The following is a 16,856-nucleotide window of genomic DNA, read 5'->3' as shown; positions in this document are numbered from 1 at the left end:
TTAGGATAATTCTGTGTGAAGGCGAATGGGATTCAAGCAGGTTTAAAATAAACTATTATTAATAATTAAAAAAAAAACAACAAACCAGTTTATTAAATGCTGACTTGTCTTTTAATGGAAGAACAAATGAAAAAAGATAAAAAATATTTGCATTTTGTTCATAAACTAGATGAAAGATTTTTGTTGCTTCTTCCCTTAGGGTTGTTTCCAACAGCACTGGAAGCAGAGTCACTTCATATTCTGCTGCGTAAAATGTTTCCTGTTTCAATTAAGAGGCATTTCTGGCCAATTGATGTATTTAATTTGTGTTGCCATGTTTCAGCTGGAAGGTCACAACGAGCCGGTGGTGCTGCAGGTATTCGTGGGTAATGACTCCGGTCGAGTGAAGCCGCATGGGTTCTACCAGGCCTGCAGGGTTACCGGGAGAAACACCACTCCCTGTAAAGAAGTGGATATAGAGGGAACTACTGTTATTGAGGTCGGACTGGACCCAAGCAGCAATATGACACTTGCGTGAGTAACTTTTTTTAAAAAATATTTTCATTTATTAGCTTGTTTTCAGAAACTGATTTTCCTTTTTCAATGGAATTGGTTGGTAGCTAAATGTCTGAACATCTTGGCACACACCAGGCACTTAGTGAAGCTGAGTGTGTAAGAAAAACTTTTAAATTGCATTCTGCATTTGTTTATTATATTGAATGCTTAAATCTGGTCTCCTTAAGCTGTATCAATTACCTTTGTTACATTAGTTCTGTGTTCTGGTTGATCGATAATGTGCATATTCAAGCATTAGTTGAACTATAAACTGGTCGCTGATTCTGCTGGTTGTCTTGTCTTCTAACAAGTGCAGAATTGCTAATTGGAAGGGGGAAGGAGTATATTGGCCCAAACAGCTGGAGCTGTGGCTAGTGAGGCTAGACTTTGGCTTTTCTTCTCTCTTGCTTTGCTTGTTCCATTTCTATCGTTTCCACCAGATAGTCCTTTCTCACGGAAGCCTCCTGCTTTGCCATTGTTACACAGCTTGTCTGGTCGGGTATAGGCGGTGTTTGGGACACACTTTACAGATGACCGTAGGCAGTGTTCCGCTGCTGCTGAGGAGGGTTGCGCTTGGTCTGATGGCAGTAGCTGATTTTTGAGCAAGTGTGTTCATCTGCCTGCGTGGTTTTCAGATCTCACAAGAAACTTCAGATATTAAATTATTCTCTTACAGGCTTTTCACATGTATCTTAATGTATAGAAAGGGAGTGATCTTTCAAAGTATTCTTTCTGGTTGAATGACTTTTTTTTTTTTTTAATGGGTATGTGGTTTCAAGCTGCCACTTTTTACTTAAAGCTTGTCTTGTTTCAGGAGAAGAAACGTTTATTCAATTTACAATGTCCACTTCTTAAGCAGGATAATAGTTTGCCAGTAGACTGAATCTATTTGATTTTTTAAAATACAGGACATATTTCCACGATAAGTTCAGAAACTGCCTCTTAAAGAGTAATTTTATAATTGTCCTCAAGTGTTAATGTAAAACCATGTAAGTATAGAGATACTAGAAAGATGAATTTGGAGTTATCTAGGAAGAAAAGTTTTGCCTAGGCTGTTTTCTCAAAAGATACCTTGATGTCTCAAAAGAAGTCTTCCTAGTATTTCAGTGATGCTGTAGCACCTCTCTGATGGTGGTAATGCCAGTGCCACCTTCTGAATCACCCTCTCCTCCTCTGCTCCCTAGCTGTTGGCTTGCTGGCCCTCATGCAGCGCAAAAATTCATTGTAGTCAAATTAGATGTCAGAGGGTCCCTGTGCTTTTTGGATGTAGAGCCTAAGGATTGGTAAAATTACAATATTCTTCTTCCCTAACACGTCAGACTGTTTGGTGGTTGGATTTTGTTGTTGTTGTTGTTATCTATTGCTTGAAACCATTTTGCATCTAGCATGTCTTTCTGAAAGTTAGCACTGCGTCTCCCTCTCACCCATATATTTCACATAGCACCACAGTTATGGTATGATGTATCACTTCCAAGGTCCACTGAGCATAAAAAAATAATATGACTACAGTAGGTTTTCTTCTAGTACTGCTTTAAGCGTATGCAGGATGTCTTGTAGTGATAATCCTACAAACCCAGATCTAGCCCCGGGACTGGAAGAATGAAGATCTGCGATTATAAATTGAATGTTTACCAGAATTACTTTGTTACATTGCATTTTATGTTTTATTTGTGCTACTTTCATATCCCTTCCTGTCGTGATTCATCATCCAAATTATGTAGGGTTGCATTGAAAACCAGGCTATATAATGAGAAAGCTCATCCAGAGATTTCATGTAAATAAAAAAACCTGCTCTAATAATATTTCTGTAATTACTTCAAGAGTTTTGACTTTATGGTTTATGTAACTAGTTGATTAAAGATGCTGAACTTAATAAACTCTATTAAACTGTTAACTATTTTGTGTTGTTAGGGTTGATTGTGTGGGAATACTGAAGCTGAGAAATGCTGATGTTGAAGCTAGGATAGGGATTGCTGGCTCAAAGAAAAAAAGCACACGTGCTAGGCTGGTATTCCGTGTTAACATCACGCGCAAAGATGGTTCAACTTTGACTCTTCAGACACCTTCTTCCCCAATTTTGTGCAGTAAGTATCAAAATAAAAAGCTGTTATTATAGGATTCTAGATTTTAGTATGATTGTCATAAAATGCCTTGGGGAGGAAAAAAATACTCCGATGTTAATATGTGATTATTTCAGAATTGCTATGGCTAAGATCCCATGGATTGATTTTTATTTGGGATGAGGTGTTAGTGAAATGGCTGACCAATATTTAGAAGTAGTTATAAATTTTGCGATCTTTTATTAAATTAATTTTTGCCTTTTAAAAAGTCGGAATTTTTGTCGTGTTTGCTTTGAACTACTTCTATGACTTTTTTGATACGGGTTTTAATCTCTTCTGTATTGTCACGTTCACGTCAGCTTTCGGTCATAGCAAGGGCTCCTGGTAAGTTAGGAAGCGTGGCTCTTTACAGTTGTGGTAGTTCATTGGGCCAGAGCTGCGTCTGTTCTGGTCCAGTGCAAGAGTGAAACTTGTAATAGTTTTTTACTAAAATGCTCTGTTTAGCACGGAGCACAGATGGCTGTGATGACGGGTTAAGTTACACTGAACAACAGGGAAGACGAAATCAGGGGCGACTGCAGTACCTCAGGGGCTGCCTGTGCTTGTAGAGTCTGCAGTGACTTCCAGTTATGGGGACTTCTGCTTATTTGTCAAAGAGAAAAGAGAGGGTAATGTGTTCAGTACGGTTGTTGATGGGATTATTGATACATCTTGATGAACAAGATGGTAGAAGAGGTTTTTCTCCATGCGTGGAGCACAGTGTGAATATGCAAGCTCCTGGTTGCTTGTGTTGTCTTCTTTCCGTTGTATAGAAAGGTGGTTTGGTTGGGTTTTTTTTTGTGTGTTGGTTTTTTTTCTAAATGCTGTCAGTACATATTGTGTCAGGGCTCCTATTCAACTCATCAGAAACTGGAGCTTTGTTGCCAGTGAAAGAACAGATTGCAAGAGGAGATAATTAAAAACATGTGAGCTTCCACATCAGATACCACCGTGCCATTCCAGTGCTGCAGGCAACGGGCGATTTGGCAGATGTGGCATGTAGCCCGTCTCTCCTTCCAGTATTCTACTCTCTCAGAGAATGCCTCTGCAAGACTTGGGGAGAGCAGGAACTCTGCACAAACCCTGAAAAGGCTGATAACCACAGACGTGTCCTGAGGAGGCAAGGGAGGACTCTCCTCCTGTCTTCAGCTGTGTGCTAGGCTTTAGGCAAGAGCTTGATTTTGGGTGGCTTTTCCAGAAGGGTCAGCTTGAGGTGTTCCCATCACTTTTTTTTTTCTTCTTCCTCCTGCTGTTTTTTGCTAGATCTTTCTTTTTCCAGTGTTTTTTAAACTAGTGGGGTTCTCGGATTTATGCATTTATGTTATTGGAAATATACGTAAGTACATTTGCTAGAAATATGGTTGTCTCCATAGCTCCATTTCAGTCAGTATAGCATCGTAGGATCTGATCCTAATTTTCAGATTTAAGAAAAAAACATTTTCTATAAATTTTCGAAAAGCTGTTTCTGTATACATTTTGTTTATATCGTTAACTTAGTGGTTAAAGAGAAAATTATTTAAATCATAGCAGAAATGGGAATGGAAATCATCTGGTGTTTTCTTAAACGTATAACAATCCCAAACTGGCTATTTTAAGTGGAAGCTGAGAGTCTGAGATGGTTTAGAGACCGATTTTAAAATAGGCTGTTTAGCTAAAAAAAAAAAAAAAAAAATAAATTTGTGTATTTGGTGCACTTCCTGCTTAGCTTGTTGGTAAGGCCGTTCCAGTATTTTTGTGAGGGTCCCTTCTAGTCTTCATGCTCTCATGGCTGAATGCATCCCTTTTATACCCATAACATCAGTAGCTACATTTTGAGATGTGGGCAGTGAGTAAAAAGCAGAATATATGAGAGGGATGACATGCTAAGGGCCATTAGAATGAAAGGAAGAAGGAAAGAAGGAAGCAAGCTATTCTTCCATAGATAAGGTTCTAAAAAGAAAACACCACCAAACCCAAACCCAAAACTGTGAAGAGTAAATTTGGTTTGTTTTTAACAAGCTGGGGTTTGGTCAGTTGCTAAGAAAATCTTGCTAATTGTATGAGTTGCTAAGAGATTGCCCAGGAATTTTATAGCATCTCTATTGCTCGAAGTGTAAAACAAAGAAACAAACTACCCTGGTTAGACTTGTGTCTTTGAGGAGTGATGTGGGTAAAACTGCTCACGATGTGAAGGTTGAGAGGGAATTCTTGAGGCTCTTTCCAGGCTTGCTTTTCAGGATTCTGTGCTTCTGTTGTCTTAACTTACTCCAAAGTTACAGTGACTTGCAGTAGACCTTAGCCAACCAAATAATGCTAATACTGGCTGATCAATATGGCATACAATTTACTGTTTATTGAGTTATTTGTTAATATAAATCATCTCCTCAGGCACATTACAGCTGATTTGTTAGCTGCATACATTTTCCTACAGATGCATACTGTACCTTCTCATATTAAGGTTTGCATTTTCACTCATCAGAGCCTGTTCCTGTTGGGTTTGATAACTACTATTGCCATCAAAGTTGCAATTATGTTCCTAAAACCGTAGGAAAGACATTAAGTGGATGCAGGCTCTTTATTTAAGGTCTATGTTTTAAATAGGCTTTGTTAACTTGCTAGCAAACCTAAATCCAGTTACTCTTTTCAGAAGTTCATGTGCCTTGAGCATATTTAGTCGTTGCGTAATGGTTGCCTAGGAACCCGCTGCAACAGTTGTAGAAAAATCCTTTCTGAAAGGTCATTAAATAATTTGGAGTGCTACAGAATGTATGTTCTTCTGTGTGCTAAGCCCAGAGAATATTGTTACTAAACACTGAAAGTGGGCCATGTAAGTGCAAAGCACAAGTACAAGCTTATGCCCCTAGGATTTTATGGTGAATAGAAAAGGTTGTTAAGAAACCTGTATTAGAAAGTGGAATTAATTTATACTAAATGTGCAAAGTATATTATTTTAAAATGAATGTCTACTTGAATTATTTGGTGCTCATTTTCATTTAACACACGTGGTCCTCTTTGTTCTATGCTTTAAAAAGCATAGACATAGTTTGCAGCAAAGACTGTTTGTAATCTGCGTTATGTGAAACTTCACCTGAGTCGCTGGCTGAGGCAGAGGTTTCCAGGGATGTGTAGCTGTCACCGCGGTCTCTTGGCTGGTTTATGGGCTATAAATTGCTGTAATCCTAACTACAGAGACACGACTCTTGCAAGGATTTGTATTAGCTGAAATACATGCGTCTAGAAAGTCATAGAATCATGGAATGGGTTGGGTTGGAAGGAACCATAAATGTCACCTAGTTCCAGCCCCCTGCCATGGGCAGGGACACCTGCCACTCGCCCAGGTTGCTCAAAGCCTTGGGTTAGTTCTTGCACCAGCCAGACAGCTGTGGGTACTAAAAAAAAAAAAAAAATCTGTAAAAAAACAGGTAATACAGGAATTACTACTTCTACCTTTTTGCACAACAGAACGAAATAAACTTCATTAAAAAAAAATAAGTTTTTATGACCTTAAGAATAAATTTGAAGGTGTGCTTCAGCTGTGTCTGAGGGCTGATGCATTCGTTTATTGCTCTTTATGCCAGGAGATTACAGAACCAAATTTTCTTTCCTTCTGAACCCTTCTTGAGCTTTAGCTCCAGCACTAAAAGTTTTGTTGTGCAGATTTAATAAATGCAGGAGAAAAGGGAAAAGATTAGTGGATCATTTATTTACCTAAATGTGATTTTTATTGAGGTCATTCTATTTAGTGTAGGAATGATAGAAACGGTTGTCTTCTGAAAAGTTTCATCATGAATGATATAGTAAAGGAAGAAGCTCAAGAATTATTTTGTTCTTTCCTTTATTCTCCTGTAAGTAAAAGCTTTTTGTTTTTGCTGTTGATATTTTCTTGATTTCAAACTGCGGGTTTTTTCAATTGCAGCTCAACCAGCAGGAGTTCCAGAGATCCTAAAGAAAAGTCTGCACAGTTGTTCAGTGAAGGGTGAAGAGGAAGTTTTTCTGATTGGCAAGAACTTTCTAAAGGGAACAAAAGTGATTTTCCAAGAGAATGTTTCTGGTTAGTGTGAAAGTAATAATGGCTTGGCATGCTCTTTGGCATGATGTTTGGGTTTATGTTGGTTGATAAAGTTTAGCTTTAGAGAGCAAACTGAGCAGCAGAATCAAAGGCACTAAAATGAATTGATTTATATGGATATGCAATAAATTATTCTTTTCAACTTCCATTTAGATGAGAATTCTTGGAAGGCAGAAGCTGAAATAGACATGGAATTATTTCATCAGGTACTTCTGTATTATTATTATTATTGTTATTACTTTTTTTTTTTTAAAAAAAAGAACTCCAACTGTATTTCCAAAGAAAAATCAAATAAGCCTTTCCCTCTTCCTGTGCATTTCTAGAAATAATATTCCTTTTCTTCTAATAGGTTTTTCAGTGAGTCCGGTAGAATATAATTGTTTTGGGTTTATACAAGTATAATTGTTCAGTTTCTAACTGAGAACTTAGATACCACAGTATGCCGCGTATACCGCAGTAGGAGTGTGATATATGAACTTGGTGAGCAAGTCTTTGCCCTACAGTGTAATTAAAAGGCCTGATACAATTTTTCCAGTAGCTTTCCTAAGGACACATTAGATAACTACTGAGTGGAAATAGATTGTATGTACGCCATAGTCTTTGTACCTGGCTGAATTTCTGTTCCACTCTGAAATGTTTTGCGAAGTATTTGGTGCTGGGTTGTGGGTTTTTTTGACACACAGAGTGTCTTTATGGACTGTTGGACTGAAATTATAGAAATTATTAGACGTAAATGATGTCCGACAAATGTCATCTTGCTCCCACCTCTGAAGGCAGTATTCCATGCAGGCACTGGTGTAGAAATTGTTTCTTACTTCTAGCAGGGTAGACAGGTAGTCGGGGAATAGAGGGATCGCTAATCACTCTTACTGTTGATGAATGATTGCAGGCCTATTTTTTGATGTCTGCTCAGTGTTAAATCCTCTTAGGTGTGACATGAAACTGCATCCTCCATCTGTTCATGCTGAATACAAAGACCTGATTCAGCACAACAGCGAAGTGTCTGAGTCCAGCAGAATGTGATGGCAAACTGCAGTTCAGTAAGGCATGTTAGGCATAAGCTTATCTTTAAAGTACTGGACTTCATGTCTTTCCTTTCTGCACCTTCCGTTTGAGTTATAAACTGCCAGTGAGCATTGTATAGGCAGATAATTCAAATCTCTCTTCTGGCACAGGTTAGTTATCAGTTTATTTCACTGAAAATGTGACTTGATGTTTCCCCCAATGTCTTTGTTCTTTGTGGTGATCACTCTCTCCGTTTGATGGATGTAAATACAATTAAGCTCAATAGTGATGAAATACAGTTTCTAATGTCTTATTTTCAAAATTATTTTTGCATTGCAGAACCACCTTATTGTGAAGGTGCCACCATATCATGACCAGCAAATAACCTCAGCTGTTTCTGTGGGAATATATGTGGTTACCAATGCTGGAAGATCACATGATGTGCAACCATTTACGTACACTCCAGATACATGTATGTAAAACTGAGAACTGGAAGAAGGAATGGGCAGTTTTACCTGCTAAGCATCTCATTTCTGATTTCATAGTATTTAGTCCATACAACAGAACTGTTAAGTAACGTGGATCTTTTCAAACTCCTCTTGCTGGTGAGGTTTGCTCTGTTAGGTAATAAAATCTAGAGGCTTTGCTTTTCTCGTTTATGTGGCAAGTATCTCAAATTTCAGCTGCATGGAGGCAGGTGTTCTTACAAAGTAGCATCCATTTCTAGTATATAAGGCTCAAAATGAACTGAGCACGAAAAAAGTATACATATTGCATACAGTGCACCAAATGCAACCAAAAGATAGCACCAAGCTTTATCCTAAGGAAAGTTTAAGTTTGACAATATCATGTCTTTTTGTTTGTTTATTTATTGATTTACAATACACACTGCAAAGTTTGTGTGGTTTTCAGAGGACCTTTATTTCTTTGAGATATAAGTAACTGGTTTGGTTTGGTTTGCTTTGGTTTTTTTTTGCTTGTTTATTGTTTTAACATAAGGAAGTTCTCAATGTGTTTTGTCTCAACAGCTGGTACTCTGAATGTTAATGTGAAGAAGGAAATCTCCAGCCCAGCCCAACATTGTTCTTTTGAAGAGGCTATAAAAGGTACTAAATTGATTCTTATCATTGTTATTAATAATTTAACTATAAATTCTTGCCCAAATTTGGAGGAATGAATCAGACATCCTGTTGAAAATAAGTGTACTTGTGAAATCTGGCCATATTCTTACAGTGAGGTTTGTTTTCTGATTCTGAATATTTTACTTTATAACAGTATTCCTTTAAGTATATTGTAACATGAACAGTATAGAACAATAACTTTGCAAAAAATAATATTAAAAAGAAATAGTTTCATTTTTTGTGCTTCAGGCCCTGTGGTCTAATCTTCCTTTAATATGCTTGCAAGTGAAGAAGAAAAAAGAAAGAAGCCTAAGATGGTAGTTAGTACAAAGGATTTAGAAACTGTGTAGTCTTGATTTAAGAAAAAACACATGTAAAGGTGGTGGTGGGGAAGAACTGAGCGCTGAAAAATACAAAGATGCCAACTTGGTATTTTTCGGAAGCTGTCCGGTGGTGTTATAAGACTGTGTTCAGTGGGTCTAGTGAAGAACACTAATTCTGGCAATTTTAACTTACTCCCTTCAGGGAGGGCTTCCCCCCCCCCGCCCCTGCCCGACCATTCTGTCTGTGCAAAGTTTGTCGTTTTGTTCTAAGGGACCAAGTTGTGGGTTTGCTTGGTTTTTAAGTGTGAAGTGAATTGATCCTTCAAATATTGAACTAGAGGAAGGAAATGTTTCTTAGTTGACTGTTAAAACGATGGTAGTGCGCAAAGGTTAGTGGAAATTTCCATAGCCTGCTCTGGTGAAAGCGGGTGGAAAGGTAAGCAAATGCACAGTGTGATCACAAGTTTGATAGGAATCCATAGCTCCAGGTTAAAATCATGAAGCTCATGTTTGAAGTTAATAGCTTGGTCTTGGCAGGGGATATATTTACAAGTTGACTTTCAGCTTGTTAGGGAGGATAATACAAGATACGATGAGTTTAAACCTGCAGAGAGTATTTGGGGGAGAAATATGCAAAAATATTTAGGGCAATGAAGAAGCTGATAAAAAGGCTGGTTAGGCTTCTAGTAGCGAGATTAAAAAGATGAGGAAAATAACTACTGTATCAGGGCAAGCCTGACATCCATCTAATCTAGTACGGAGGCTTAACCAAGGGAAGAGACCAACTGCTTCAGGAGAACATCTGCTGTTCATAAGAACACAGCGTGCTATTTCTGTTACTTCATGTCCTCCATTTAATTTATCACATTTAATGTGATAAATCTTAATTTACTTTCTTGTGTGGGTTTTCTGCTAGCCAGCTCTTTTTCTGACAGTCGTTCCTGTACCTCTTCTACTCTAGGTTGATCATGAACTAAAGTCAGACAATTTTGTCTGCTTTATGTACTTTGTCTCTGGATATTTCCCAGCCTGTCCTTCCTCACAGTTCTGAATTGATAAAGACCAGGTGGGAATCCAGTGGGATGCTACTTCCTTGCTGTTTCCTTTCACTGGGAGCGAAATCCTAGAATTCACGGTTTCTTAAGTGGCATCATTTCCAGCAGTCCTGGCCAAATAGAAAGAACGGTTGTTGCTGGACACATGTACAGTTACGCGTTTTGCTGCAGGGCCTTTCTCTTCCTATCACAGGCAATTTTAATCTTTGTCTCTGGTATCTCTGAATATTTAGTAAAATAATTTCTATTAAAACACCTGTGTATGTAAAAAAGCCAAAACGTGACTTCCCAGAGCCAGTACAGATTCTTAGCTCTAATGTTTTCAGAGTCTGCAGATTTGACAGACTTGAATGACAAGTTACATTTCAAGACAACAAATCTATCATTCTAAGCTGTTCTGTAAAACTTGAAGGAGATGGAGATACATGGACAACTATGTAGTTCAGGTCTTTGTCTTCCAACAATGAAGTAGCGCTGGACCGTTTTTTTAAGTGGTTAATGGTGGTTTCAGCTTCCAGTTTGCGAGTAAATGGAAAGAGGGGTGTGTATGTCTTGGTATTGGTGGTAACTATTCAGAAGTTCTCAACAAAGTGTATTACAAAAACACAGTACAAAATCAGGTGTTCCTCTGCTTTTGAAACTTTTTTCATTATTAATCTCCCTTCTTTTTTTCATTCTTTCAAGCAAATACATCACCGTGAATGAACATAGCATTGCTAGTACCTAATCTGTATACCATTGGGTTTTTTTAAAATTGCTTAGATAATTTTTTTATTGTTTCTGATGAACACAACAAGATTAAGCACATAGAAGAGAAAAGCTTATAAATAGTGACTACATTATAGAAAAATATTAACTGGTGTCTTTAAATGTGCTGTGTGACTAGCTGTCCTGAAGTAGGTGTATTTTAGAGTAGTTTCATTCAAATTGTGTTCCCGGCCAGCAGCACAGCCCAGCACATCAGGTCACGGGGCTTGTATTTCTGGAGCCACCCCAAACCTGTGAGTTAACAGGAGGGAAAGAGTTTATTTGGGTGTCAGTATATTGACAACTGTTGCCATACTGATGGCTGATAATTTATTGCTGAAGAGAGAAAATAACATTTCAGGAGAGAATCTTTGGTTTTACATAGCGTAAACACACGAGGACTGTAACTGAGGACGTGGCATACTCTTGATAGAAATTTGCAGAAAAATTTACTGCCATGTTATTGTAAGATCTAAATTTGTTTAAAGCCTGGAGATCTGTTGGTTTATGTTGATGATTAATTCTTTAATTTACTTCTAAGTACTTATGGAACTATGTTTTTTACAGGCTTTGCCATGGATTTTTTTTAAGTTCAATTTCAGCAGTATTTGAAATCAAGGCAGTATGATTCATTTACAGCAAAGATCTCAGTTTATGTAATATTTTTTGTGTGGATCGGGAAAAATTAAAACTAAAAAGATCTAATTAATTTTAAGAAGCCAGCTTTCTACATTAAAAAAGATAGACAATATAGGTTCTGCAAAGGCAGAATAACAACTTGCTCTTGCTACAGAGCTTTTGAGTTTTTGCTACAAGAGTTTTTGCTTGATTAGTCCTTTAGCAGAACAAAAGTAGAGTCTAAATGCTTTGAGCATTCTGTTCATATGGTTATCTGAAAGCAGACATTTTTCAAAATTAAATAGAGAAGTTGTACACTTAAAGTGCAGTAAAGTTTAAAACCTGATAATTTGTGGACAGATGTCTTAAGCTGTTAGTTTGTAGTTCCGGCAGTTGGTGGATGGCTGTCCTGGTCTAGAAAGATACGAAATGGAAGGAAATCAAAATACAGCATTGCTGTTAGTCTTAAAAATAACTGTTGAAGGTTTCAGGTTTTCTAGGATTATCTGTAGTATTCCAAGTATTTGAAGTATTCAAATGTTTGCAATGATCCCTCTGCATATTGGTGTCTTAGACGAGGATGAGAGCTCTTACGGTGGAACTGAAAAGTGAAACGGGAAGCAGGCACCACCAGAAACCCACTCTTTGCCTAGTGAATGTTAACGCTCCGTTGCCCTTCTTTTTTTATTTGTGATGGCAGCAGCGAAGGCCACTGGTTGTAACCTGGAGAAGGTGAACATTATTCCTAGTGCCTTGATAACTCCACTCATGCCAAGCAGTATGATTAAGAGTGAAGATGTGGCTCCAATGGAAGTAAGTGCAGAAAAAAGATCTCCCCCTGTCTTCAAGGTAAGTTTGATAGTGATCTGAAGACAGTAGTCTTAATAGTCTTAGTTACATCTACCCATTAGCCCACATTCTAATAGTTGCAAGAGTAACACACAGGAACAGTGTCATGTCTGAGATCCGTCGGGGTATAACGTGACAACAGAGCATGATTAAAATAATAGACGATTTCCTTTGAATGCTGGAACAAGATGTTACTTTCAAACAGAGTGATTGATTGGTTAGTGGTACTGTGATGGATTGTTCTTTGTCCTGTGACACAGAACTAGAAAGTTACTGTAGGAATTTTATTGTAATCACTTCCTAGCATCACTTTTGTTAAATTGTACCGTAGCCCCTTCCTTGAAGTAGCATTTCCACTGCTAGCCATTTGCTTATATGTTTGGTTATGTGTGGAGAGATACATCAGATCTTCTGTCTGATCTTTCTTGAACATAGTGGATTGGTGGAAATTTTATAAGCATAACCTGAGTAAGCTTACAGATTGCTTAATGTGTTGCACTTTCCAGGCTTCAAGTGTGGTTGGACCAACTCAACAAACATTGGAAAACAGTATGTCTGGCATATCAACTTCTGCTTCCCATTTACCTTCTGAAAACGAAAACCAGCAACAAATGCAGCAGAAGGTGTATAATCCAGAGACATTAACTACTATCCAAACGCAGGACATTTCCCAGCCTGGTAGCTTTTCAGCAGTCTCTACTCCGGGTCAGCTGCAGAACAGTGATGCATTATTGCAGCAAGCTGCACAGTTCCAAACAAGAGATTCCCAAACCAGGGAAGTCTTGCAATCAGATGGCACAGTAGTCACTTTGTCACAATTAACTGATGCATCACAACAACAACAGTCTACACTCTCAGAACCAGCACAGGCGTTGCAGCAACAGATTTCATCCAGTATTTTCTCATCAGCAAGTGGCGTGAGTCAGCTGCAGAACACCATACAGCAACTGCAAGCTGGAAATTATCCAACAAACACTGCCACTGGCAGCAACAGAAATGTTGACTTGGTGCAACAGGTATTGGAAGCTCAACAGCAGTTATCTTCTGTTCTGTTTTCTGGTTCAGACAACAGTGAGGATGTTCAAGATCAGCTAAATGCAGATATCTTTCAGCAAGTTAGCCAGATACAAAATAGTGTAAATCCCGGGATATTTTCCTCGTCAGACACAGCTGTCCATTCCAGAGCAGAGAACCTTTTGCCTGGACGAGCTGAAAATGTTCACTCACAGCCTGAAAATGCATTGTCCAATCAACAGCAGCAACAACAGCAGCAGCAGCAGCAGCAGGCGATGGAGACTTCTGCGGCGATGGTGATAGGAATCCAACAAAACATTTGCCAAGCTGCAACACAAATGCAGTCTGATTTGTTCTCTTCAACAACTTCAGGGAACGGAGCCCTCCAACAGTCACCTGTTTACCAGCAGGCTTCTCACATAATGAGTGGGTTATCCACAAGTGAAGACATGCAAATGCAGTGCGAATTATTCTCTTCATCTCCTGGTGTTTCTGGAAGTGAAACGACTCCTACTGCTCAGCAGCAGGTCTCCAACAACGGACCTACTATGTTTCAGGCATCAAATTCTGCGGATGGAGAAGAAGCTTCAGGACAGAGTAAACAGATGCAGAGTAATGTGTTTCAGACGATGGTTCAAATGCAGCATAGTGGGGAAAGTCAATCTCAAGTTAATCTCTTTTCATCTACCAAAAGCATGATGACTGTTCAGGCAAGTGGAACTCAACAGCAAGGAGGTGGTCTGTTCCAGCAAGGCGGAGAAATCATGTCGATTCAGTCGGGAAGCTTTATGCAGCAGTCTCCGCATTCACAAGCTCAGCTTTTTCACTCTCAGAATCCTATTGGCGATACTCAGAATATATCACAGGAAACACAAGGCTCTATTTTTCACAGTCCAAATTCCATTGTCCACAACCAGACTAGTACTAACTCCTCAGACCAACTGCAGCCTCCAATGTTCCACTCACAGAACGCCATGGGTGTATTACAGAGCTCGTCAGTCCCTCAAGACCAGCAGTCTGCCAACATGTTCCTTTCCCAAAGTTCAATGAGCAACCCTGCAACTCAGGAAGAACAGATGTCCTTCTTTACAAGCCCAAATTCCATTTCTCCTCTTCAGACAGCAACAAACACTGAACAGCAGACTTCTTTCCAGCAGCAGACACAGATATCGCATATCCAGAGTTCTATGCTTCCCCAAGAACAGCCCCAGGCTCAGCCTGCTCAGCAAGGTTTGTTTCAGCCTCAAGTGTCATTAGGCTCCATCCAGTCCAGTTCAATTCCTCAGAACCAACAAGGAGCTATCTTCCAGCCTCAGCATTCAATAGTTGCTATTCAGAGTAGTCCTCCGTCTCAAGAACAGCAGCAGCAACAACAGCAGAACATGATGTTCAGTAATCAAAATGCCATGAGTACAATTGCTTCTCAAAAGCAGAACATGATTTTCAATCCGAATCAAAACCCAGTTACCAATCAGGAGCAACAAGGCCAGTCCATTTTTCATCCACAGACTAACATGGCATCAATGAACCAGGAGCAGCAGCCCATGCAGTTCCAGAGTCAGACTACAGTGTCCTCTCTTCAGAATCCTGGATCCAACCAGGCGGAAGCACAGCAGCCAGCCATCTTCCATAACTCGCCCCAGATTCAGTTGGTCCAAGGATCGCCAAGTTCTCAAGAGCAACAAGTCACCCTCTTCATCTCTTCAGCTTCCATGTCTGCCTTGCAGAATAGTATGAGCCAGCAAGAGCTGCAGCAGTCTCCTATGTACTCTTCTCAAAACAGCATGGCAGGAATGCAAGGAACTGCTTCTCCTCCACAGCAACAAGCTTCTTTGTTTCACAACACAGGAGGAGGTGCTATCAACCAGCTGCAGAATTCTCCTGCTTCATCTCAGCAAACATCGGGAATATTCCTTTTTGGCATTCAAAACAGTAAGTGATAAGTGCCTGATTCTGAGTTTAGAATTTCGAAGAGCTATTAATTGGAGTCCACAAGACAATTGATTGTTCAAGTCTAAGATATTACAAAAAATAAATATATATCTAGAATAAATGATGTAGCACTACAGTGGAGAATATACATATTCATCGTGTTGCTCTGAATATTGATTTTTGCATGAGTACACTTAGCTAAAATACCTGTTAGTGGTCTTACACTTAGGATTGATGTGATAAAACCAGCTTAGAATTGTGTGCATATCTCTATAGAAATAAGTATATATATATATATATGAAATAATATAGAAGACATTATTAATAACACATACACAAATAACGCGTGAATACATGTGTGCACTTGTTACAAATAACAGTTAGGCCCTCTTAGGACAGCTCTGCTAATCTTTGTCTTGCTGCATTTGGTTTCCACAATTTATGCAGTGGCTTTCTCCATGTGTTGTTGAAGAAAAGCAAAGATTTTTTGAAACTGCATGGTCCAGAAAAGCATCTATTGATGAGTATTTGAACCCCCTTTAGTTTTATAAGCCTGCGCTTTTCCATATCTCATCTCTGAATTGAGCCTCTGTGGCAGTTCTTTGGGACAGAGATCCTCTCAGCTGCCTGTCGTACCTGTGAAGCTCCAGAAGCAGCAGGTGCAGGTGATGCTTGTGACAGCTTGTGAAAGCCGTGGACAGAAAGCCGTTAGTCTGTGGTTACACCTGAATGTGGGCTTTGCTGTATGAACTCTTTGGCAGCCAAACCTTTCCGTGAAGCTGACGACAGTGCTAACAATAGGAGACGAGACTCGATTTGCAGATTGTAGAAGGAGCTAGCGGACACCTTGGCTGAACTGAAAAAGATACATCTCTTGATTAAGAAAGGATGGGCATATTCAACACTTCCCTTACGCTGTGCGTTTTGTTTTACTTCCAGCTAAGCGTTGTCCTTTGGGGTGTTAGTAGCATTTGGTTTTACTGCAGAGTCCGTGTATTCAATACGTATGCCTTGAGCCTCTGCTTATACCCCGAGGCAGTGGTGAGCAACAGTGGTCTTGTGAACAGAAGCACATGTAACTTTCTACAGGTTATAGTCAGTATGGATGTATGTGAAGGCGTTGGCTAATTCACTGCATGTATTAAGCTAATCTAAGTGATCCTTTGTTCTTCCCTTGCTGTCTAACAGACTGTGGCCAGCTGCTAACTTCTGGACCAGCTACGTTGCCGGATGAGTTGATGGCTATAAGTCAGCCAGGTCAGCCACAGAGCGAAGGACAAGCAGCGGTGCCAGCGCTTCTCTCCCAGCAGATATCGGAGACTTCTCCGCTACCTTCGGCTATGGCAACCAATCAGAATATTGAGAAAATAGATGATCTGCTTGTGTCATTGCAAAATCAGGGGAACAATATGGCTGGCTCGTTTTAATTAATCAAGTAAGTAATGCATTTGAGTTTCTGGGTTCTTCCCTGCTACACATACTTTTGCTCAGTGAGTCTTCATTCTGGAGTG

At 39.3% G+C, this 16,856-nt stretch overlaps 1 protein-coding gene across 5 annotated transcripts in view; it reads left to right on the top strand.

Moving 5' to 3' along the window:
* NFAT5 (nuclear factor of activated T cells 5) overlaps nucleotides 1–16,856 on the top strand; it is a 75,846-nt gene that overhangs the window by 50,724 nt on the left and 8,266 nt on the right. For 3 of the 5 annotated variants that reach the window (XM_040614984.1, XM_040614987.1, XM_040614988.1), the window contains 9 exons: nucleotides 323–513; nucleotides 2,446–2,618; nucleotides 6,529–6,663; nucleotides 6,835–6,887; nucleotides 8,026–8,158; nucleotides 8,715–8,792; nucleotides 12,251–12,399; nucleotides 12,906–15,345; nucleotides 16,534–16,780. In XM_040614984.1, the coding sequence (XP_040470918.1) occupies nucleotides 323–513; nucleotides 2,446–2,618; nucleotides 6,529–6,663; nucleotides 6,835–6,887; nucleotides 8,026–8,158; nucleotides 8,715–8,792; nucleotides 12,251–12,399; nucleotides 12,906–15,345; nucleotides 16,534–16,772 (3,591 nt within the window). In that variant the 3' untranslated portion in view covers nucleotides 16,773–16,780. The remainder of the gene's footprint in view (nucleotides 1–322; nucleotides 514–2,445; nucleotides 2,619–6,528; nucleotides 6,664–6,834; nucleotides 6,888–8,025; nucleotides 8,159–8,714; nucleotides 8,793–12,250; nucleotides 12,400–12,905; nucleotides 15,346–16,533; nucleotides 16,781–16,856) is intronic. The other 2 variants (XM_040614986.1, XM_040614985.1) reach the window with 2 other exon arrangements.

This window comes from Falco naumanni, chromosome 15 (genome assembly GCF_017639655.2).
Source record: "Falco naumanni isolate bFalNau1 chromosome 15, bFalNau1.pat, whole genome shotgun sequence".
Lineage (NCBI taxonomy): Eukaryota > Metazoa > Chordata > Aves > Falconiformes > Falconidae > Falco > Falco naumanni.
This window is presented reverse-complemented; position numbering and strand designations above follow the sequence as displayed.